At 40.8% G+C, this 25,748-nt stretch overlaps 1 protein-coding gene across 1 annotated transcript in view; it reads right to left on the bottom strand.

The window, feature by feature from the left end:
• SDK1 (sidekick cell adhesion molecule 1) overlaps window positions 1-25,748 on the bottom strand; it is a 985,027-nt gene that overhangs the window by 626,067 nt on the left and 333,212 nt on the right. The window contains exons 5-6 of the mRNA XM_026449463.2: window positions 9,768-9,874; window positions 6,742-6,889 (exon numbers count right to left, since the gene is read on the bottom strand). Of these exons, the coding sequence (XP_026305248.2) occupies window positions 6,742-6,889; window positions 9,768-9,874 (255 nt within the window). The remainder of the gene's footprint in view (window positions 1-6,741; window positions 6,890-9,767; window positions 9,875-25,748) is intronic.

The following is a 25,748-nucleotide window of genomic DNA, read 5'->3' as shown; positions in this document are numbered from 1 at the left end:
ATTAAGCAAAAGAATGGCACTGTACAAAGTTTTTGTTTTCTAATCTGATAACTACCAACATAAATTACGTCGTGGAGGAAAGACAAATACAGCACGGCATCAATATTCACATTTCATATTTTGAGAAATAAATGCAAATAAAGAAAATATATCTAAACCAAAATAACACAGAACAATTTTATTATCAAATTAGACTGTATTTATAAGACAAAGCTATGCTCATCTTTGATATGCAAAGACAGCAAACTTTGGATTCACCTAATCAGAAAAATAAATATACACGTTTTTCAACTTCTCAGATAAAACCTATAATTACCTATTCGGATTCTGAATATAACTTATTTTCAATTCTCTCAAACTATTGTTTGTCTTTCCAAGATATTGATTCTGCCTCATCAACAGCATTTTTCCTTGAGGTTTGTTCTCATTTGTTTTCCCCTTCTGCTGAGGAAGTCTGTGGACATTACATGAATTTTCTTCACATTCATTCATCCAGCCATTCCAGCACTGTGTATCTCCTATGTATACCAGGAGGCCAAATGTAGGTAGAAAAACAAAAACATTTAAGGTGGTCAAAAACACCTGAAACTGGCTGGGCACGGTGGTCTGTGATCCCAGCACTTTGGGAGGCAGAGGCAGGTGGATTGCCTGAAGTCAGGAGTTCCAGACCAGCCTGAGCAACACACTGAAACAAAGTCTCTACTAAAAATACAAAAAAAAAAAATAGCCAGGCATGGTGGCACATCTGTAATCCCAGCTGCTCTGGAGGCTGAAGCACAAAAATCATTTGATCCTGGAGTTGGAGGTTGCAGTGAGCTGAGATCATGCCACTTCAACTTCACTCCAGCCTGGGAGATAGAGCAAGACTGTCTCCAAAAAACAAACCACCTAAAACTGTTCACATTTGTAGGTCTTGTTACTCAGACAGTTTTCTACCTGCCCCCAGGGTGCAAATGTGAACTTTTAATTCAAAAAATAAAGAGCAGGATGCTAACTAAAATTTTCCTCTTGTTTCAGAGTTTTGACTGAAGTCATAAATCTTAGGACAATGGTGTTTTTCAGATCTCAACCATGCAAAAGAATACTTGCTAAGAGGTGGTCAAAACAAATCCAGGGAATTCCCTCTACTTCATGTATAAAACAAGGAAAGTTAGCCTGTCTCCTCCCAAAGTGGAACCCACAAAGCTTGGGAGAATCAGGCCTCTGCCCTCCGGCACGTGGGAGTCAGGGACAATGGAACTTGACTCTCACTGGTTAACACTCTAAGGTGAGATGCTGGGAGACAGCTCTGCCAGCATTTGAGCTTGTATCCTCCTAGGGTACAGTCATGAATCTTAACTTCACTTGCCCTAAAATTCCTTTTTCCTTTTGTCCCATCCTTTCACCTATATCAGCTCCAGATGGCTTTGCAGCCTTACTTCCCCCACTGCCATGTAACCTAACATACTCACAAGTTCTAGGAATTAGGACCTGGGAGGCCACTGCACTGTTTATTTGTTCTCTGCTCCTTGGGCCTCAGGAGTTGTCCTGGTTATTATGAAATACTCTCCTATTGGTTTGATTCTTTATTTCTCTATATATTCCAATAAATTTTCTTTTTGCATAAGATAGCCAAAGTGACTTGCAGCCAAGAGCATCTTCTTCTTATTTTTGCAGGCAGAGTCTTGCTACATTGCCCAGGCTGGTCTGTAACTCCTGGGCTCAGGTGATCCTCCCACCTCAGACTTCCAAGTAGCTGGGATTATAGGCATGCATCACCATTTTAACTGATACAATGGAAGTCTTTGGGGGTACACCTACTGGCTTATTTCATAGGTTTGTAAAGAGCTTTAAATGTCATCAATACACCAACAACTCACAAGTTTAACCTAGACCTCACTGCTGATCTTGAATCTGACATGTATGTCTATCTAATCATTGGTTCCTTCTGGTGACCTACTATGCATCTCACACTTAACGTGTCAAAAACAGATTGCAGACAACACTGCCAAATCCTCCACCTATACAGACAAAATTCACTTCTCCCCAAGTCATCTCCCTATTTAGCAAATGGTATCTCCATCCCACAAGTTGCTCACGCCAAGAAAAGTCATAGAGTTATCCATGATTATTCTCTTTCTCTAATTTCCCACATCCAATCCAACAGACAATCTTTCTGATTCTACTTTCTTTCTTTTTTCTTTTTTTTTTTTTTTTTTGAGACTGAGTCTCACTGTGTTGCCAGGCTGGAATGCAGTGGCACAATCTTGGCTCACTGCAACTTCTACCTCCCAAGTTCAAGCAATTCTCCTGCCTCAGCTTCCCAAGTAGCCAGGACTACATGCGCATGCCACCACACCCCACTAATTTTTGTATTTTTAATAGAGATGGGGTTTCACCATGTTGGCCAGGATGGTCTCGATCTCTTGACCTCCTGATCCAACCGCCTTGGTCTCCCAACGTGCTGGGATTACAAGCGTGAGCCACCGCGCCCACTCTGACTCTAGCTTCAAAACATACCAGTCTCTGACACTTTTCAACCCCTCTGTGCAAACCCAGGTTAATCCATGTTATTTCAAGTTGAAAGCTGGTCTTCTAAAAGATGAGAAAGGAAGACTAGAGCAATGTATGGAAAAAAGTAATCAAAAACGTAAAAAATGATCAGCAAATAAGGTGAAAGAATTAGGCTGATCCAGAAGCAAGCTAAGTGAGACTGAGTGTCAGGCAGACCTGGGTTTGAACCTCGGCTCTGGGCCCTGGGGTAAGTAATTTAACATCCATACTCTTCCATTCTGATAACTATACATAAAGCTAATTATACCTGCCTCAGAAGGCAATTGTGAGGATTAGAGAAGATATGTTTAAAGTAGGTACTCAATAAATAATAGCTCCTGTTAAGATTATTAATAGGCTATTCAACTAATTTTTCAAGTTAGGAAACATTAGACTTACTGTTTCCCTTGAAAATGAAAAAAAAATCATTTAATTATAAGCCTAAAGCTCACATTTTAAAAGTAGATAATGAGATAACTTTTAAAAATGGAGGTGGGGAGAGAAAACGAGCTTCTTTCACCACATGACAAAGGTGCATGTATTAGAAAAGCAAACTCACACAAGGAGGTTAAAAATAGGTACAGAAAGGCCAGGCGCGGTGGCTCATGCCTATAATCCCAGCACTTTGGGAGGCCGAGGCGGGTGGATCACAAGGTCAGGAGTTCGAGACCAGCCTGGCCAGCACGGTGCAACCCCATCTCTACTAAAAATACAAAAATTAGCTGGGCTTAGTGGTGTGCGCCTGTAATCTCAGCTACTCAGGAGGCTGAGGGAGGAGCATCGCTTGACCTCGGGAGGCAGACGTTGTGTTGCAGTGAACCAAGATCAGGCCACTGCACTCCAATCTGGGCAACAGAACAAGACTCCATCTCAAAAAATAAAAATAAAAAAAAACAGGTGCAGAAGCTTGACCTGCATTTCAATATGTGTGAAGCACCTTGAGTCAAATGCTCGTTTTTAAAAGGCATCTCTGGGTATATAACAAATGTGATGCCATATGACTTATGCTATCAATCACGTGGGTGGGAGGAACGCAGAAATGTTCTCCCATTTTCAGTCAAAAGCTGTACTTTCTTAGACATGGAAAGCAATATATTAGGTGTTCATATTTAGATTTTTAAATTTTTAAACATTTAAACTTTTTATTGATGCATAATAGATGTACATAGTTTCAGGGTACGTGTGATCATTTAATACATTCATATAATTTGTAAAGATCGAATCAGTGTACTTGGGATATGAAAGCTGTATCTCTTTGGATGATGTATAAACTTGTGGAGAAAAACATACCCATACCGATTTATATAATCTTGCACAGCAGGTACTTAATAAATGCGGGGTGATGATGAGGTGGAAAATATGAAACTAAAGGGCCTTGTAAAAGTGTAAATATCCATAATCAGCCTTATCTCATCTCTTTAAAAAATGGTATACTGTATTATTTCCTGAGATTAGAGATTTATCAACAGCTTCACGCTTGTAAGCAGACCATTTGTTTGATATTACACCAAGTTAAAGCCCTACTAGTGTCTTGTCTTTATTAGCTCACCAGGAATTAAACAGGCTTTAGCATGCATTTGCAAGTTTAAAAAATTTATGAAATTAAGAGTTACTTCATTCTATACCCTGTCAGACTTGTGAATAAGTGTTATCTCATGCATATAGAGAAAACACAGGTTAACAGGTGGATTAATACAGGCTTATTTGCTACTAAGTTCAAAGAATTCTTCCACGATTAATTTTGCTGCCACTGACATTAATTAAAAGCTCCAGTGTTTGAGAGGAAAGCCTAATTCAATCTACCTCCCCATCCCTGGTACCAATTCTCCCCCAACATTTATCTTAAGTTTGCCTGGTCATATTGTGCTCAGCACTGGGAACTTCTAGCATATTTATACCAGAATGTATCCTGCCTGCCGCCCCCATCCCCCCAACTTTTGTTTTTGGAGACAGGGTCTTGCTCTGTCTCCCAGGCTGGAGTACAGTGGCACCATCACAGCTCACTGCAACCTCCAACTTCCGGTCTCAAGCTGTCTTCCCACCTCGGCCTCCCAAGTAGCAAATAGCTAGAACTACAGGTTTGTGCCACCACACCCAGCTATTTTTCTTTTTTAAAAAATTTTTAGTAGAGATAAGGTTTCACCATGTTGCCCAGGCTGTTTTTAAACTCCAGATTGCTTTGAATTCAAGCAATCAGCATCCGAAAGTACCGGGATTACGGGAACAAGCCACCGTGCACAGCCCTCACCTGCCTTTTTAAAGCCTAACAGTCTACTAAGAATGAAAAATTGATCCTTCATCTTTGTTTCATCCCAACTCAAGACGCATCTTTTATGATTGGAATCAATATAAAGGTGGATATCTAAGTAACCTGTAATCAAATAAAGAAAAAAGGATAGCAATTATCCCATCTTCTAAGGTAACTGGTATTTTTACTAGAATTTTAAAATATTCTGCACACACACACACACACACACACAAATTTTTGTTCCCAATAACCAAAATAGAAACATTTGTAAAATAAGCTTAAGTGCGGTGGCTCACGCCTGTAATCCCAGCACTTTGGGAGGCCAAGGCGGGTGGGTCATTTGAGGTAAGGAGTTCGAGACCAGCCTGGCCACATGGTAAAACCTCATCTCTACTAAAAACACAAAAATTAGCAGGGGATGGTGACGCGCACCTGCAGTCCCAGCTATTCAGGAGGCTGAGGCAGGAGAATCGCTTGAACCTGGGAGGGAGAGGTCGCAGTGAGCTGAGATCACGCCATTGTACTTCAGCCTGGGTGACAGAGTGGCTCTGTCTCAAAATAACAATTACTAATTATAATTAGTATTATATAATTATTAATAGTAATAATAATTATTATTATTTAGGTTCCAGGCAGATTCTGATCCAGAAGTAGAAGACTGGAGACACGAGGCTTCGGGAAGGAATTCCACAAGTGCTCAGGTAGGGGAGACAGCAAGTGGGTTCCCACGGTAACTTTCAGTTACATGTAAAATCTATTTGGCAAATGACCTCACACATATTCTTTTTGAAAAAAGCAGAACAAGAGTGTTTCCTCCTGATGAATTTTTATCTGAGTGCAACCACTGGACGGCATAAATATCTGACTTCTGGCCTATGCTTACGGCATTTCATGATTCTTCTGGAAATGTTCAGCCTTGAAACCTTTATGTTTGGAATACTGTCTTTAATATGGTTGTAAAATGTCCAGTTATGAAATATATACTAAGTGTTCTTTTTAATCACCTAAAGCTCCAAGTGAAGAAAACCTGTCTGGCATTAGATAAATATCTTGAATGTGAGATAGGCAAGAACACCTTGAAATAATGCTTAACTAATCACAAAGCAACTATTCTGCAATAGATGGGTGAACCACTAATTAGATGAAGAGAAATAAAACTGTCATGGTAGGACAAAAGGATAAAGAGAAATAAGCAGCAATTACTGTTTTATCGTCAGAGAAAGTAGTATCAAACACGGCTCAATAAAAGGAGGGGGAAAAAAAACCCACAGCTCTATAAGTAAATACCAGCACTCATTAAATTAGTACTAGGAGCCAAACCCAACTCAGGGATGACAATGGCATCTTAAAAAGTACATTCAAACAAACAAAAAAAATTGACTGCAAAGTTGGGTAAGGGTGCTTTAGTTTTAGGGCACGCAACATTCTGAAGAATAATACTGGCCGGGCACGGTGGCTCATGCCTGTAATCCCAGCACTTTGGGAGGCCGAGGCGGGCAGATTACGAGGTCAGGAGATCGAGACCATCCTGGCTAATATGGTGAAACCCCGTCTCTACTAAAAAATACAAAAAATTAGCCAGGCGCTGCGGCAGGTGCCTGTAGTCCCAGCTACTCGGGAGGCTGAGGCAGGAGAAAGGTGTGAACCCGGGAGGCGGAGCTTGCAGTGAGCCAAGATGGTGCCACTGCACTCCAGCCTGGATGACAGAGGAAGACTCAGTCTCAAAACAAAACAAAACAAAAGAAAAAAAGAATAATATTACAAGGTTATTTGCTTAAAATGCTTAAAAATATGCAAGCCAGTCCTAAAACAGCTGTTTGCTAAAGATTAGGATAAGACCCCTAGACTAGTTTGCTCTTTTCAAATCATTGGTAACCTTAATTGGTACACTTACTGTGTAGACGGTGCCAGCAAATGACATTAAAATTGTATTTGAAGCTTTAATGTTTGGAGCAACTCACATTCTGTTGCTTGGAATAATCTTGTGCCCTTCTCTAAACCAAGTCACTTGAGGTCTGGGGTAGCTGGTGATGGGCAGCAGGTTTAGAATTGCCGCACGTCCTTGAGGAACTGTTTTCCTCTGGTCTGTATCCGTGAAACTTCCCATATCTGCAGAGAAAAAGAAGCGCTTTCAAGTTCTAGAAAACATTTTTGGGGGAAGGAAGGGGTCACAGATGGAAACAGGTACGTGTTACAGTGATGTCACTGATGCTGCCACGTTACACCGGGACGAGCGAGACTGCACGGCAGCGCTGACCCACGCGGATCTGCCTGTGAGTGAAGCACTGGACAAGCCAAACCATGCGCCTCCGAAGCACCCACGCTGCGCGTTCGTCAGCAAAGCCTTGTGGTGTCTGCTCTACCTGACAACACAAGGGAATGTCTGCAACTGTCTGATACTGAAAATGAAGTGCTGAAGCCATCCTAGAACCACATGGAGCAGTTTTCTCAGAAACTGTCAGAAAATGCATCCAGATGTCTCCTAGCTCGTAAATCTTTCAAACTCGTTCCAGCGGGGCACCGGACCTTGCTCTCTTCAGTTTGTTCCCTTCATTTGTGAGGTCACAGTCTCCTGCACGGATCTTTTGGGAGCAATACTTCCTAACCACTGAAGAGTCTATACAGCATTCTCCCACTCCCATACTGTTGACTTAATTTGGGACAACTAGCCTTTGTTCCAGTATTTGTTCTACTGGTAAAAAACGTTTACAAAATGGAGTCACAGGACAAAACACAGCTATTAGAATGTACGTATAAATGGCTAATTTTAAAATTAGTAACATTTGAAATTTTTGAATAAAATTCCATATGATGGTCAGATGCAAATAAAAATATACAAATAGATAAGGCAAAATAGTGTATTTTTATTTAAATGTAAATAAGGTTGAAATATTCCATGGAAGTGCTCTATTATCAATGTCTTCTGGAGTCGAAAGACATTTTCTATGTGACAGTATCTAATATTTGAGGGAAAAGATGAAACAAACCAACAAAACAGATTAGAGAAATATTCATAGTTATTTTAAAAGAAAATGAAATTTGTTATCAAAGCAAAGGAGAAAAGAAAGATTTAAAAAAAGAATCTAAAGGCAGAGCAGTGACTGTCATCTGTAATCCCAACACTTTGGGAGGCCGAGGCGGGCGGATCACCTGAGGTCAGGAGTTCGAGACCACTCTGGCCAACATGGTGAAACCCCGTCTCTACTAAAAATACAAAAATCAGCTGGGTGTGGTGGTGGGCGCCTGTAATCCCAGCTGCTCAGGAGGCTGAAGCAGGAGAATCACTTAAACTCGGGAGGCGGAGGTTGCGGTGAGCCAAGATTGCGCCACTGCACTCCACTCTGGGCAACAGAGGCAGACTCCGTCTCAGAAAAGAAAAAAAAAAAAAATCTAAGAGCTAGAGATACAGAATAGAAACTAAAACATAATTAAGCAAAATTCAATTTTATAAGACAGAATTTAATATAATAATTTTGAAGCTCTTCTTAAAACATAATTGAGGTATTGATCTTCACCCTGATAATTACATTTTCAATCATTCAATTGAATAAAAGTTCTCAATTATTCTGCAACATTCTTTGACATCACAATTTAGAAAAACTTAAGCCTTCCTAGTGATTTTAAAAAGCAAACATGTGTAGCATCACCACTTTACCCAGCCATTAGGCTTATGATAGAATAACTAGATATTATTTTATTTCACCTACTCACACTGAAAGCTACAACCCTTAACTGGGGTTAAAATGACAAATGAGGAAATTCTGTCATCACCAAAAAGTACAGCCCAACTCAGGAGTTCTTTTGTTCTCTAGAGTTTATAATGATATATTAAAATGTAATCTAACATCTTACAACATTGTTTTGCTTACTTTTAAACAAAGAGAAATTTTGGTAGTACATTCAAGATATAATAAATATAATAAAACAAGCCAGGCTCACTCCTGTAAGCCCAGCACTTTGGGAGGCTGGAGCAGGAGAATCACTTGAAGCCAGGCATTAGAGACCAATCTGGGCAATGCAGTGAGATCCCTCCCCTACCAAAAACAAAAGAAATTAGCCAGATTAGCCAGGCATGGTGGCACACACCTGCAGTCCTAGCTACTCGGGAGGCTGAGGAGGGAGGATCACTTGAGCCCAGTTCAAGCTTGCAGTGAGCTATGTTTGTGCCACTGCACTCCAGCCTGAGAGATGAGAGATAGACCCTGTCTCAAATATATATTTATTTATATATATATTACATATATCACATATATATGACATATAATTATTATATATGTTATATCTCTATTTTATATACACATATGTATATAAGATAAAGCAGGCAGTCCATTTTTACTCTTCAGAGATTCTGAATCAGAAAAAGGACTAAACACTTTGCATAGGCCAAGTTCGCTCTCCTGTTTCTCCTCGAGACTGCATGAAAATTTAAGCTTCCTGCATTCTTGATGTCTCCTTTGTTTACTTTTAAAAGTTTCATTCTCCAAAAAGGTTCTGCTGAATAAAGAATTAATAAATCACTGTATCACATGAATACCATCGGGGACGCTCACTATCCATGTGCTTTTTGTGGTGCGGCATAAAGATTTCTAAACAAATCGTCACTGGAAAGGACTGACAATGAACGAACTTTGACCTAAATGGGCTGAACTTTATACTTTAGTAACATTTTGAATCCAAACATAGTGCAAGCTAAGAGCAGCTGATTCATCAGACAGAAGGCATCCCATTTACTTTTTCATCCTCTCCACGGCCTTGTAGGATCCTGAGTCTTTTCAAATGAAGAAAAGTGGCCTTTGCCTCATCAGCCCCTCGCCTGGCCAGCCACACTGCCTGCTTATTTATCTCTCACTGAGTTGAGCAATTATTCTACCCGAAATAGGACCAAAGATAAAATCTTAGTTCCTACAATGGTGAAAAGTGATTCTGATTTACTCCCCAGCGACACTCCATTCTGTCACATTTGGACATCTCCGTACTGGACACATACATGCGACTTGAACTTCTGATTTTCTTTGCAGGAGTGCTCCCATTCTGTTTCGCACCACGCAGCGGTAAAACCCAGCATCGAGCTTCTGCAAAGATGGAATAATATACCTGTTGAATAGCAAAAAGAAGTGTTAATGCTTACATCCAGTGTTCAACAGTTATATCTAACCATCAGGTGCTATTTTATCAGACAGCACTGGCATCTCATCTAGTCTATGCTCAACGAATATTTAATTTTTGGTAACCTAATATCTGTGCAATCTTTCCCTAACCATGACACTAACTAGAACTACTGTTTATTTCTGAGATGACTGCCCTGATACCTGTCTCGCCAACTGGGCTATAAATATCACCCAAAGCTAGGATCTACTTCTGTCTTATTCATCATTGTAACTGTGGTAGCTAGCACAGCGCCATGCACACAGGGGATATAACTCACAACTGGCTGAATGAGAAAGGTTAAATCATTAAAAGTCACTGCATTTAAACTAGCCCTCTCAATCAAAAATCATTTATAATTCTCTCTCTGTAGAACGTCAGAATTTCCAAAGATTATTTCTAGGACTGGCAACAGTCTGAACATGATGTCTCGTGTCACTTCACACAAAGGGGCAAAGAACACTTTCAGGATGAGATGTAGAACTCGTCAGGGCAGAGAAAGCGATGCCATCAGGCGTCTCTCTCCAGTCACCAACGTGTACGTCTCTGAGCATAACGTATTCACTTCCTTTCCTGACTTCTCCATGTATGCCCTGATATTAACTTTAAAAACTTTTTCAGAGGTTAGAAAGTCATTTCATATGTATTGTCCACTTCTGCAACTGTAAGTAATCATCCTTCAAATCCGTGCCTGTCTACACTTTTTAGTATAATTTCAGAGGAAAAAAAATAATTAAAAGATAGAGTTTCTATAAAAGCCTTGCTTTAGGTTTACTGCTGATTTTGTGAATTAGGATGTTTTAAAATCCACCAGCAAGTAAAGATAGGTAACCCACAGCCACTTGAAATGAGTCTTACAACTCCGGAGCCCACCCCTTCTAAGCTGCCCAAGATGGTACAGTAATTGAGTTCTCGGTTCACAGACAAATTAAGAGTAAGGTGTGAGCAAACTACACAGCCAAGAAAGAGTTAATATCCAAAATACATGAGAGGTCGGGCGTGGTGGCTTTTGCCTGTAATCCCAGAGGCTGAGGCAGGCAGATCACTTGAGGTCAGGAGTTTGAAACCAGCTTAGCCAACATGGTGAAACCCAGTCTGTACTAAAAGCACAAAAATTAGCCAGTGTGGTGGCACACGCCTATAATCCCAGCTACCTGGGGGGCTGAAACAGGAGAATCACTTGAACCCGGGAGGCAGACGTTGCAGTGAGCTGAGGTTGCACCACTGCACTCCAGTCTGGGCGACAGAGCAAGACCCTGTCTCAAAACACACACACACACACACACACACTCTCTCTCTCTCTCTCTCTCTACATCATGAAAAAAATAGCTTTAAAAAAACCCCTTAATTTTTTTTTTTGTTTTGTTTTTTGAGACGGAGTCTCGCTCTGTCGCCCAGGCTGGAGTGCAGTGGCCGGATCTCAGCTCACTGCAAGCTCCGCCTCCCGGGTTTACGCCATTCTCCTGCCTCAGCCTCCAGAGTAGCTGGGACTACAGGCGCCCGCCACGTCGCCCGGCTAGTTTTTTGTATTTTTTACTAGAGACGGGGTTTCACCGGGTTAGCCAGGATGGTCTCGATCTCCTGACCTCGTGATCCGCCCGTCTCGGCCTCCCAAAGTGCTGGGATTACAGGCTTAAGCCACCGCGCCCGGCCAAAAAACCCCTTAATTTTAATAACAGCAAAGATACTAGACAGACATTTCTCCAAAGCCACACGAATGGTCAACAGGTATACGAAAAAGGGCTCAATGTCCCTAATCATCAGGGAAATGCAAACCCAAACCACACTGAGATAGATGTCTTTGTACTCCTGTTAGGATGGCTACTACCAAAAAATGAAAAATAAATGTTGCTGACGACGGGGAGAAAAAGGAACTACTATACATGGGAACGAAAGTTGGTGTAGCCATTATGGAAAATAGTATACAGGTCTCTTACAACATTACACATACAATGACCACATGACCCCCAAATCCCACTTCTGGGTATATTTCCCAAGAACTGAAATAAGGATCTCAGATGTCTGCACTCCCACATCTACTGCAGCGTTATCCACAATTAGCCAAGACATGGAAACAACCCAGGTGTCTGCTGGGGAATGGAGAAAGCAAATACGGTGTATACATGCAATGGAATATTATTCAGCCTTAAAAAGAAAGAAATCCTGGCATTTGCTACATAGCATGATATCCTTTAGGTTCATCTATGTGAAGTAAACCAGACACAGAAGGACAAATCCTACCTGATACTCTTATACTCTTATAAGAGGAATCTAAAATAGTCAAGTTCATAGAAGCAGAGAGTGAAATGGTGGCCACTCGGGGGGACAAGGGAGGGGAAATGGGGAAGAATGCAGGGGCAGGAAGTTTCAGCTATACTAGATGAGTGAGTCCTACAGAGCTACTGTACAGCATAGCGTCTATAGGAATCATACTGTATTACGTAAAGTTTACTAAGGCGGTAAGTCTTAGGTGTTTTTATCACACAAAATAAGAATGAACTTCTGGAGGTGGAGAGATTTACGCCATATATGGTGGTGAAAGTTTCAAGGGCATATAATTATCTCCCAACTCATCAAGTTGTATACATTGGATACGTACAGCTTTTTCTACTGATGATCATATTAAAAAATAAAAGTGAAGGTACGCACATTGCGGTTGAATAAGGTACATCATATTTGATCAAAAAACAAAAGAGTAAGACGTGAGGCTTAGATGCTTTTCACATATGGGAAGGCATCTATCAAAAGAAAGAAAAGGAACCAGCCTGGGCAATATGGCGGAACTCTGTCTCTACAAAAAAAATACAGAAATTAGCCAGGTGTGGTGGTGTGAGCCTATAATCCCAGCTCCTTGGAGGCTGAGGTGGGAAGATCACCTGAGCCTGGGAGGCGGAGGTTGCAGTGAGCCAAAATCGTGCCTGGGTGACAAAGCCAGATCCTGTCTCAAAAAAAAAAAAGAAAAAGAAAAAGAAAAGAAAAGGAGCTCAAATAGGAATAGACTACTTTCCAAAAAGGGAAGAAGAAACAGAATGATGGTATACTTTACCCCCCAAGAATGATGTTCCAGTAATACCTGTTTACAATTTAAAGGTATTTCCTTTTACAAAGCATAACCAGAGAAACATTTTCAAAATCAAGTAAAAGACAAAGTGTGTGCTATGCTGTATTTGCTCAGTTCCCAAGCATACCTTGAATCACTTACATTCAACAAATTGCTCATGTTTTTATTCAAGTATGTACAATTAGGCAACCTGAAAAAGGAACTGATAGGCATAATTTTAAGTGACTAAAACATTTGGATAACACAGGTAATTCAAGATTAAGCAAAAATTAATCAAACTATGTTTTCCCCTCTGATAATCTTCTTGAATTCCTAGGGGAGGATTAATAAAATCTGTTGTGAAGAGAAAAAATATTGCTGAGTTTTAATCTCAAAAATTTTATTCTTTTATGTAGAATGGTTCATCTAAAACAAAATTAATTAGTGAATACAATCACAGTGATAAAGAGCCAAGGCCATTCACTTAAATTACAAATCCAGACCAGGAGTATGTGCAGCTTTGATTATTACACGCTATGATTATAATAGAGGGGATTTTTGAGATTAGCTTAAAACAAAGTCAAGAGAAGTTTTTGGAAAGAAATAGCACAAGTCATTGCAGTAGGTATTTGAAACACTACAAAGACAGTTTTATCATTGCAACACAACCATATTTATATGATTGCTCATTCTACTTTTTCCTGTTTTTCAGTACCTAAATAGGTCTTAAATTCTTATGAATTTCTACAGTAATCTTATGTACTAATGCACAAAAATAGAACTGCTTTCAAACAACAGGGAGAAATAGAGACAAAATTGAATATTAAGCATATGCTGTTTTGTACCACCTCTTTAGTCTAATGTCTCACCAGGGAAAAAAATATGAAAAAAGTTGCAAAGTCCTCCACTATTATGGGAATTCCTACACAAATTATGTTCACCTAACAGATGGGAATATTCATTGTAAGTCTATTGTTTATAAACACACATTTTTAAGCAGGCAAAGTTTCCTGGCTCTTTACAAGAAAGTATGAAAAAATCTTAGCACCATATGCCACTAAAATATAGAAAATGCCTGTTCCTGTTTCAAATCAACACAGCAGGGAATGTTTGCATTCACTCTATCAAGGCAGAATTCTACCCAGCGAACACAGTGTTTTCCAGGGCAAGTTCATCATCAGGAATGGCAAAGAAAATAAAACACAAAATCCAAACAAAAACCAAGGCCTTACATGTCCATTTCTGCTAATAGGAGAAAGCCTCAGTTGTGACCTGCATCTCTGAGTGGAGCACTGGAACAACCCTAGAATTTCTTTAGGAAGCAGCATCAGGTCCATCTCAGCCCAGGAACAACTGCTTGGACTAGACATCTGACATGTTCAGTCTACCTAGGAGCTGAACCACTTCCCTGTATTTGGAGAATTCTCCACCCTATGAGCTTTTGTGGAGATGGGGCTTACCTCAATTAAAGGCTGAAAGGACCACACCTGGAGATTCCCAGACCACTGCCTCTACAGGTACCAGGTCTGAGACACAGCATGGCCAATTAGACACACTTGCTTTGGGGTTTAATTTGGTGCTTTTCTTTTTTTTGTTTTTTTTCTTTTTGAGACAGAGTCTCGCTCTGTCGCCCAGGCTGGAGTGCAGTGGCCGGATCTCAGCTCACTGCAAGCTCCGCCTCCCGGGTTTACGCCATTCTCCTGCCTCAGCCTCCCGAGTAGCTGGGACTACAGGCGCCCGCCACCTCGCCCGGCTAGTTTTTTGTAGTTTTTAGTAGAGACGGGGTTTCACCGTGTTAGCCAGGATGGTCTCGATCTCCTGACCTCGGGATCCGCCCATCTCAGCCTCCCAAAGGCTCTGGATTTTATAAATCTGGGGCTGGTAATGCCCAGGAAGAGGGCTAAAGGAGAACTTATCTGACAGCAGCAGTGGCAGCAGTGGCGGGGGCACAGGGGAGCCCTAGTCCAGGGGAGTAGTGGAGTGTCCAGTGCCAACTGGGGCAGTGGCTCAAGCAGTGATGGCCAATGTTCGGAGGGGCCGGCAGCAGGACCCTCATGGGACCGGTTCTGGAGTGACTGTGGCTCACTCTGTTCCTGCCCAATCTCCAGGTTGCCCAGTGACTGATTCTAAGGGCACCCCAATATCCACGCAACAGCTCACACAAGAGAAAGTTGGTTTCTGTGGCTTTAGAACCCTTCAAAATTCCACACCCTAGAACATAGCCAAAATAATTTTGGCTGAAATATATTCTAAAGTTACTAGGTGCTCACCAAGGTCATAGCAAAACCTAAATAATACCTCATAGAATCATTTCTTTTTTTCTGAAAAAAACAAACAAACAAAAAATGGCTTCCTGGTAAACCACCAAAAATCACTGGAAGATAAAGAATCCCCTCAAACTGGGACACATTTACCTGTTATAAGAAGTTCCCTTGAGTATGAGTCACTAAAATTTTAGGAAACATCTGACAAAAACTACTTTAGTTACTGTTCAGCGGTCCTTTCCAAGCACCGCCAGATGCTATGACTGAGTCTAACTGTCACAGGCCAAAACCACAGCCTCAGCGCAGATGAGAACATTTACACTTCCCCTAGGTGGTCAGGGAACCTCATTTGATTCCTAAGAAAAAATGTGCATATTCAATAAAATTAGTTGTAAGATTTTTCTTTCTCAATGGTGGGGGGACTGTCAATATCCATTTTATGTCACTTTAGATAAGACTATTCTCCACAACTGTAATTTTTATGCTGGTATGAAAATATCTATTTTGCATGAAAATAAGCAACCAAGTTCTATAATAAGCTTTTATACCCTGGACCAAAGCCTATTCTTATTCTTAAAGTAAAAAAAAAAAAAAAAGGTTAAGGTAAAAATAACTGTAAGCCATTTATGTCCTTCTTGGAAATACATCAATTCTCTTTTTTTTGGAATGGCATGATAAATAATTGTTTTCAATTTTATTTTTATAAATTTTCTAGGTAAAATTAAAAAAAATCCAAAGTGGGATGAGTCTACACCAGGTTTTCTCCTGAAGCAACACAATGAAATGAAAAACCCAGACTGTACCGTAACAAGCTATCACAGAAGAAGAAAAACACAAGGAAAATTCAGACTGAAATTTGTTAAGAAAGAGATATATATGTGACTCTGGTGGTGTATATGGCTCACTAATAGGCCCTAGGCATCAGGCAAGCTGAGGTTATGTTTTTATTAGTTCTTTCAAAAGAATTGAAGTAATCAATATGAAGTTAAATTAAACAGTACGGTAACAATGGAAGCTATACAAAGGGAACACAATATTTGTAAAAGTTATTTAATGTGTATTTTATTTCAAAATTCATATTAAATTGAGAAGGGCAATAAACAGGTCCCTGTGTGGAAGGGTCTAAGGAATTTGCAGCACTTGTTTCGGGAATATAAATCTGACGAATATAAGCTCTCCTGATATCAATTAGATGCTAATCTTCCACAACCTTTTTATTGATGTCATACCATGAATGACTACATTTAAACTTTATCTTCATTAATAGTTATGAAAGCCAATCCAAAGACTAAAGAATTAATGTTGAAATGTTCCCAAGATGACTCCTCTGGGATTCCCGTTTATATGATTTTCTCTAACATACACAATGCTTTGGGGATCATTCATTCTTCATTCATTCCCACTTTTCCTTATTAAATCAGGGGCAGAAAATGTGCAATCCATATTTAGTAAAGCACGAACAGATGACTAGAACCGTCTGTCAAATCTACTGTGAGGATTAATTGCTCTCTCAAGTCAGTAAAAAAGGAATTTCAGAAAACCTTCAAGAAAGAGGACATTTACTTTGCTTAGGGATAAAAATCTTTTATTGCATGTCTGTTGACTTAATTCTTTATAATGCCAGGTTCTCTATGAACATAAAAGTTGGGGACCATTATATCAAGGATTAAAGTATGAAGGCAAATGTTAGTTTCTGCATAATACAAAAAAAAAAAAAAATCCATTCCAACGCACAATGGAAAAAGGACCTAAACCACTCTATTAAGCATTATAAGCATGAACAAATTAAAAACGTAAATTTTAAAAGCTTCCACTTGTCTCACTTGGGAGTATTTGTCAACAATGAATTATGTTACAGAGTAGTTTGGTCAATTCTGGCTAAAGGTCTTCACTTAGCTTCCACAATGATCCCTAAACAAAGAACCAATAATTATCTAAATCCAAATCATTTCCAGTGAGAACCTTAAAAACCCTAACGCTAATTCTGCCTCAGAGATTCTCCATAAACATTCATATCTGTTGTGACCATACAGAGTTCCAAAAAGCAGTCAAACCGAAGCCAGAAATAAATACAAATAACACTCAACTTTGTGGGGAGAATATGAACATGAGGTCACACCACATTAATATTATGGATGTAAATTAAATGAGATAGCACCTTTTGTCCTTGCTGTTGTAAGCTAGGCACTTCATAGAGGACAGGAGCCAAGAGGAGTTAACTAGAAGCAGAGAGTTGACATAAACCAAGGTTAGGAAAATGAAAGCTGAACATCAAGATGGACAATTAGAGAAATTAAGCCCTTTTCAAGAAGATGTAGATGGGAGTTACACACAGTTAGGCTGGGTGATGAGGAAACCAACTGAGAAAAGAGTTCTCAATTAAATATAATAGCCTCTTCTTCTTGGTGAGTACAAAGAGAGCACAATAGATTAAAACAAAACAAAAAGCATGTAGAAGCTGAGTGTGGTGGCTCACATCTGTAATCCCAGCACTTTGGGAGGCCAAGGTGGGTGGATCGCTTCGGCCCAGGAGTTTGAGACCAGCCTGGGCAACATGGTGAAACCCTGTCTCTACCAAACATACAAAAATTAACCAGGCGTGATGGCATGTGCCTGTAGTCCCAGCTACTCGGGAAGCTGAGGTGGGGGGAATCATTTGAGCTGGGGTGGCGGAAGTTGGAGTGAATCATTGCATCACTGCACTCCAGCCTGGGCAACAAAGTGAGACCCTGTCTCTGGGAAAAAAGAAAAAACCTCATGTAGAGAAATCTTCCCCACAGCTTAGTGATGAATTTTAGGATTTTAGTCATGTAATTTGTCTCAGGGTCTTGAGACTAAAGAATATCACCATGGGACTGTTTGGAAAAAATGGACCTGTTAATAATATTAAGCCTTCAGATACATAAACACAGTGTATCTGTGCATTGATTTAGGTCTTCTTTTGCTTCTCTCTCTAAGCATTGTTTGTAGTTTTCAGTGTAACGGTCTTACAGACCCTTTGTCAGATTTATCCTTACTTCAGATGTTTTTCTACTACCTTAAATTTTTTTCTTCTTCTTGAAACGGAGTTTTGCTCTTGTCACCCAGGCTGGAGGGCAATGGCACAATCTCGGCTCACTGCAACCTCTGCCTCCTGGGTTCGAGGGATTCTCCTGCCTCAACCTCCCAAGTAACTGGGATTACAGGCGTGCACCACCATGCCCATCCTACCTTAAATTTTAAATATATAATTTTCAGATTTTTTTGCTAGTACACAAAAATATAATTCTTATATGTTGATCTTCTATCTTGTAATGTTGCTAAACTCATTAGCAGCTTTTTAAAAATATGTAACATATTTTCTATATAAATAATCATGCAACTTGAAAATTCAGTTTTACTTCTTCCTTTCCAATCTGGATGCCTCTTACTTCTTTTTCTTGCCTTACTGCACTGGCTGGTAACTCCAGTAATTGGGATTTGCAACTTTGAAAAAATTATTTCTTCAAATATTTTTCCTCCCACTGCCTCCTTTGGGGATTCCAATTACGCATCTATTAGGCCATCGGAAGCTTTCCCACAACTTATTTGTGGCCCTTTCATTGTGTTTGGGTTTTTTTTTTATCTGCCTTTTATTTTGGATAGTTCTATTGCTATATCTTTATTAATATCTTCTTCTGTGATGTCAAGTCTCCTGATAGCCCCATCCGGTGTTTATCTCACACATGATAGTTTTCATCTTTATAAGTTTGATTTCTGCCTTTGTTGTGTTTTTCATGTCTCTACGTTGATCATAGGCTATACAGTTATAGCTGTTTCACTGTCTTTCTCTGTTAATTCTAATAACCGTGTCAGTTCTGGCTTGGTTTCAATCAGTTGATTTTTCTCCTTGTTATGGGTCATGCTTTCCTGCATCTGCATATGCTTGATGATCTTTGATTAGAGTCTAGCCACTGTGAATTCTCCCTTGTTGGGTCCTGGAAATTTTTGCATTCCTATAAATATTCATTAACTTTGTTCTCTGATACTGTGAAGATATTGAGCAGTAGTTGGATCCTGTTGGGTCTTGCTTTTCAAGACTTGTTAGGCAGAACCCGAGCAGAATTTGGTCTAGGGCTAATCAGTCTCAAGACCCAAGACAACTCTGTGTAGGTTATCTGATAAACTCATGAATACGACGTTTGACAGTTTGGCTGGTGAGAACAGACACTCCACCGAGTCCTGTGTAAGCACAGGGAACTATTGCCTCTAATCTTCTTGGATAGTCCTTTCCCTTGCCTGGGGTAAGTTTTCTCACATGAACGTGCTGATGAATATTCTGCCAAACACTCAAGGGGGACCCTCTGGAGGTCTCCAGCATTCTCTCTCTGCGTAGTGCTCTCTTATCCGGTACCCCGCCCTTAGAAATCTCACTGCCTAGATCTTTCCAAACTCTCAGCTCTCTTCAACTCAGAAAGTCCTCTAGGTTCTGCCTGGGTTTTCCTTCTCTACGCCACAGCCTAGAAATCCCCTCAAGGCAGTAAGCAGAGGGCAATCATAGGGTTCCCCTTGTTTGTCTTCCATCTCTCAGCGATCACATTCTTTCACTGCCTGATATCCAATGTCTTGAGAACCGTTCATATTTTTTGTCCAGTTTTACAGTTGTTTCAAATGAGGCAGTAAATCAGATCCCAATGACTTTATCTTGGCCCAGGTTGCCAGTTTTTAGGGAGACAAAGAAGAAGAAAGGACTCAGCCATAGAGTTAGACAACAGTTCTACAAGCTACCCTTTCACGGTAAGCCACATATCCCAGCATAAGGGATGCTGCCAGAGATATCTGCTGTGGATAAGGATGTTGTGGGGAGTCTCTAGTAGCCCCAAAGAAGAGTCAAGCACGCATCCGTAAGGTCCTGGAATAAGATGATGCCTTCTGCAGAAGGGAACCACATACATTGAAGGGCAACTTCTGATGTCCTTAGGACAAACTGAAGTCCTAACCCCATAGGTATTAAGAAAATATGCCAGACTGGGAACATAGTGAGATCCCATCTCTACAAAATATACATATCTTGTATATACATCTATACACTCTAGCCTAAGCAACAGAGCAAGACTCTATCTTGAAAGAAAGAAAATATGCAACTGGAGATAAGCATGATGAGGGAATTATTAACAGAACTATGTAGCCATAAGAGTAAGACTACTCTCTCAGTTATACACAGGCCTCACCAACTGATAGAACAGTTAAACACTCAGGCCTGGGATTATACGTGGGTCGCCTTGATCCGGAAAATGAAGATGTGACACTACCGCCTTACTCGTGCATGGCGAAGGGGAGCATGGTGAAGGAAGTCTTCCAAGCAGACGGAGCTGCAAGTAGTACCTTTGGTCCTTAACTTTGAATGGGGAGAGATTTGAGAAAGAAATGGGCTGGGAATGGATGTAAAGAGACACATAGGCAATGACAAATGGCTTGGCTGATGGGAAAGAGGCCTGGGAGAAATAGGACTGGAAATTCAGAAACAAGAAAGTCATTTGTAAAAGCCCAATGGCGGTGGCTGTCGTATGTGGATTTTTGATATCACTAGAGAGCATCCACTTCAGATAAGGCACTCATCAATCAATTGAAGAGGATGACTCAACTGTGGCTGTCATTTAGATTTCTTCTCAACTAATAAAATGAGACATAAACCGGTCATGTTGGCAAGGACTGAGGCTATGAATGAATCCAACAGCAACAACTCCCCCTCACCAAAGCTAATCTGGCTTTTGCCAATGCCAGATGCCAAACCTGGCAACAGCAGAGACTGATGCTGAACCAATAGTGCAACATGATTCTTCAAGCTGGACACTTGTGACTGGCTGCTTATATCTGGCCTTTCTATCATGGAAACATGCAGTGACTCTTCCTAATCAAACTCAGTTATCTCCTCTAGATATGGATGTGCCTTCTCTGTTCATCGACTGAGCCAGCACCACAATCTGGAAGCTTGAATACCTAATCTATACGCATGGCAGCCTGCACAGCATTGCCGCAGATCAGGGACTCACTGTACTTATTGAAGGAGGTATGAGAACAGGCACTTTCCCCAGGGGATCAGGTAGGCCTAGCAGATATTGCATCACCTGGAAGTAGCCACACTAACAGGATAATAGGATTCGGAACAACGCCTGGTAGTGTTAGCTGGACACGGTGGCTTATGCCTGTAATCTCAGCACTTGGGGAGGCCGAGCTGGGTCAATCACTTGAGCCCAGGAATTTGAGACCAGCCTGGGCAACATGGTGAAACCCTGTGTCTACAAAAAAAATTAAAAGAATTAGCTGGGCATGGTGGTATGTGCCTGTACTCCTAGCTATGTAGGAAGTTGAGGTGGGAGGATGAACTGAGCCTGGAAGGTCGAGGCTGCAATGAACTGTGACTGTGCCACTGTACTTCAACCTGGGCAGCAAAGCAAGATCCTGTCTCAAAAAAAAAAAAAAAAAAATGTTAAACCTGAGGTCAAGATATGATTGGTCCCTATTCCAGCCATCTATTTGGTTTTTCCCCCCCAACTTTAGGCTCTTTTGGATTACAGACCTGAGTTCTCGGGTGAGGGAACATTTCCCATAGAAGAAAAAGGAACCCAGAGAATTGGACTCTTTAATACATCCTAGTCACTTTGTGCACTTCATGCCAGTGGGCTGGTGAAAAAGAAAGGCATTACTACACTGATGGAGGTAATGACTCTAACTACCCTGAGACATTAGGGCTGGTGCCACACAGCAGAGGTGAGGAGGAGAGAAGTCGCTGGGGTATCTCTTAGTGCTCGCAAGACCAGCTGCAATTAGAGAATCCACGGCCCAGCAGAAGCAAGACAACTAAAAGCTGAGATGAGGGCCTGGGCCACCCAGCACCAAGCAAATTCGACTAGCTGAGGAGCAGGCTGAGATTCATGCATACCTAGAACGGGCAGGAGAAAATACATACACCCATTATAGCCTTGAGACTTGGTCTAGTAAGAAAAACAGCTTGTTCCACTAACTCTCTTGAATAAAGTCCTCGTTAGAAACTACAGCTGACTACCTTCTTAGAAGGAACTCTTTCATGAATTAGACTTAATAGTCGGTACAAGTTACACTGAGGGGTTCAAGGAATAGACTCAATTTTGTTCTCTTACATTCCATTTAAAAAATCCTTTTGAGGCCGGGCGTGGTGGCTCAAGCCTGTAATCCCAGCACTTTGGGAGGCCGAGACGGGCGGATCACGAGGTCAGGAGATCGAGACCGTCCTGGCTAACACGGTGAAACCCCGTCTCTACTAAAAAATACAAAAAAACTAGCCGGGCGAGGTGGTGGGCGCCTGTAGTCCCAGCTACTCGGGAGGCTGAGGCAGGAGAATGGTGTGAACCTGGGAGGCGGAGCTTGCAGTGAGCTGAGATCCGGCCACTGCACTCCAGCCTAGGGGACAGAGCGAGACTCCGTCTCAAAAAAAAAAAAAAAAAAATCCTTTTGGTCTGGAAGTGGTGGCTCACACCTGTAACCCCAGCACTTTGGGAGACCAAGGCAGGAGGACTGCTTAAGACCAGGAGTTCAAGATCAGGCTGGGTAACATAGCAAGACCCTGTGTCTAAAAATAATAATAATAAAATAGCTAGCTGTGGTGGCACCCATCTGTGATCCCAGCTACTAGGGAGGATGATGCAGAAGGATCACTTGAGCCTAGGAGTTCAAGGCTGCAATGAGCTATGATCACACTATTGCAGTCCAGCTTGGGCGACAGAGTGAGACCCTCTCCCTCCAAAAAAAAAAAGAAGGAAAGAAAGAAAAATCCTCGTGGCTCCACCTTTTACTTGAGCTGCTGGTGTGGTCAACACTTCCAGGCAGCCCAGAGTGGCCTTATGGTGGCGCAGCTGGCATCACTTTGCCTCAACCCATGCCTCATATTTCTTGCTTCCGTCCTGGGGATTCTCTGGCACCATAGTCAGCAGGTTTAGCTGCTTACTAATGCTTGAGCTAATTAGAAATGAAGGCTAATAACCATGGGGCCCATATTTATCAGCCAAGTACAGGAGCTGATAAATATTTTCCTCTTTCACCCAGTAGGGTGGGCACTTGTGAGAAGCATTTCCTAAGACTCCATAGAGGTTCCAAACAAGATTGAGCTCCAGCCACTTACAGTGACTGCCAACTTGATAAGGGATCCCTGCACTGGCGCTTCCTTCCTCCCTGCTTCATTCCTCTGCCTTTACACCTGCTGCCTGGGATGACATTCACAAACAAGGAGACGCAAGCTTTGTCTCCACCACTGTCATCAGGAGATTCCAGGTTATTAGAGACCGAACTGTCTGATTCGTTGCAAATATTGTCCCAGTTTGTTGCTTGCCTTTTAACTTGTAAGGATTATTTAAGCATATGGGCAATTAAGAATTTTATCTCTTTTATACAAAACTTGTAAATATTTGTAAATTTATCTGTGATCTGTTTCTGGTGAAGTTCCTCAATGCTTTTGTACTTTGTCCTGGTATAGTCTGAGATCATTCAAATACTCCCTTTGTTTATGTTTCCTTTTTTTATATTTAATTCATCAATGTATCTGAAATTCATTTTGATGTTTAATGAGGATGTATTTTGAATGCTGTTTGTAAAAACTTGTTTTTAGCATTGGTTTGAGAACTCATTTGAATATATATATATATATATATACTTTTTTATTTTGTTTATTTTTATTTTTGAGACAGAGTTTCATTCTTATTGCTTAGGCTGGAGTGCAATGGCACGATTTCAGTTTACTGCAACCTCTGCCTCCCGGGTTCAAGCGATTCTCCTGCCTCCCGAGTAGCTGGGATTATAGGCACGCACCACCACAACCGGCTAATTTTGTATTTTTAGTAGAGATGGGGTTTCTCCATATTGGTCAGGCTGGTCTTGAACTCCTGACCTCAGGTGATCTGCCCACCTCAGCCTCCCAAATTGCTGTGATTACAGGCATGAGCCACCGTGCCCGGCCTTGATTATATATGTTTTATAAATACAATGGTCTGGATCAAAATGCTCCTCTGGCATACTGTTTAATTTTATACTATTAACATGTTACTTAATTATTGTAGCATTCTAATATGCCTTAAGTTCTAGAAAAATAAATTCCTATTTATTTAATGTTTTGAAATTTTATTGGTATTCTTCTGTTTATATTTCCAGATAAGCTTTAGAAAAACTTCATCAGTCAAGTTACTTCCCCAGAAAATCCCATTGGCATTTTTTATTAAAATATCCAGGCCAGGTGTGGTGTCTTGCACCTGTAATCCCAGTACTTTGGGAGGCCAAGACTGGCAGATCACTTGAGGCCAGGAGTTTGAGACCAGACTAGGCAACATAGTGCAACCCCCATCTGTACAAAAAATACAGAACTTAGCCAGGTGTGGTGATGGGTCCTGTGGTCCCAGCTACTTGAGAGGCTGAGGCAGGAGGATTGCTTGAGCCCAGGAGGCTGAATCTGAAGTGAGCCATGATCATGCCACTTGCACTCCAACCTGGGCAACAGAGTGAGACTCTATCTCAATAAAATAAAATCAGCTACTGATATTAGGTTTCTTAAAAGTGCTACTGATGTTAGGCTAAAATTCTATGATGGTTGCAAAGGAACTGTAATTTTTATAGCATTTGGGTTTCCTATATAAGGATCTTCTTTTATATTGCATTACACACTTTCCATGTGGGTTCTACTCATTTCTTATAAAACTTATTCCCAGGTATTTCATAATTTTTATTGATACTGTGAAATGTGTTTGCCTTTAAAGAAAAAAATAACCTTTCCCTTAACCATTCTTATTTTCCTTGAAATAAAGCAAAACATCCATCAAATTTCTATTTTTATATTGTCATAGAAATTGAACCACAGAGGCAGGTTACATAAGAAAACTATAAAATTTTTAGGAGTTTAGAGTATACAATTATTCCTTCTGTTACAATAATAAATATTGTGCCTAGTATTAAGAAATTCTTGGCTTATGTGTATGTATATCTTGAATATAATTACAAACTTTTTATTCCAAAGTAGAAAATAATTTAGAGTAAATGCTTTCTGAAAAGAATACAAATCCACCTAAGACATCTATGCAAACTTAGCTTAATTGCTGAATTACCATCAACTTGCTAATGTAGTCACCTGTGCCGAAATGTAGACATGAGCATGAATATGAAACATAACATTTGAGGCCAGGCGTGGTGGCTCACGCCTGTAACCCCAGCACTTTGGGAGACCGAGATAGGCAGATCACTTGAGGTCAGGAGTTCAAGACCAGCCTGGCCATTATGGTGAAACACCTTCTCTACTAATAATACAAAAATTAGCCGTGCGTGGTGACACATGCCTGTAGTTCCAGCTACTCGGGAGGTTGACAATCGCTGGAGACCAGGAAACGAAGGTTGCAGTGAGCCAAGATCACTCCACTACACACCAGCCTGGGCAACAGAGTGAGATCCCACCTCAAAAGAAAAAGAAAAAGAAAAAGAAAAAGAAAAAGAAAAGAAAGGAAAGGAAAGGAAAGGAAAGGAAAGGAAAGGAAAGGAAAGGAAAGGA

Source organism: Piliocolobus tephrosceles, chromosome 8 (assembly GCF_002776525.5).
Source record: "Piliocolobus tephrosceles isolate RC106 chromosome 8, ASM277652v3, whole genome shotgun sequence".
Lineage (NCBI taxonomy): Eukaryota > Metazoa > Chordata > Mammalia > Primates > Cercopithecidae > Piliocolobus > Piliocolobus tephrosceles.
The sequence above is the reverse complement of the archived record's forward strand: the minus strand, read 5'-3'. Positions and strand labels throughout refer to the sequence as shown.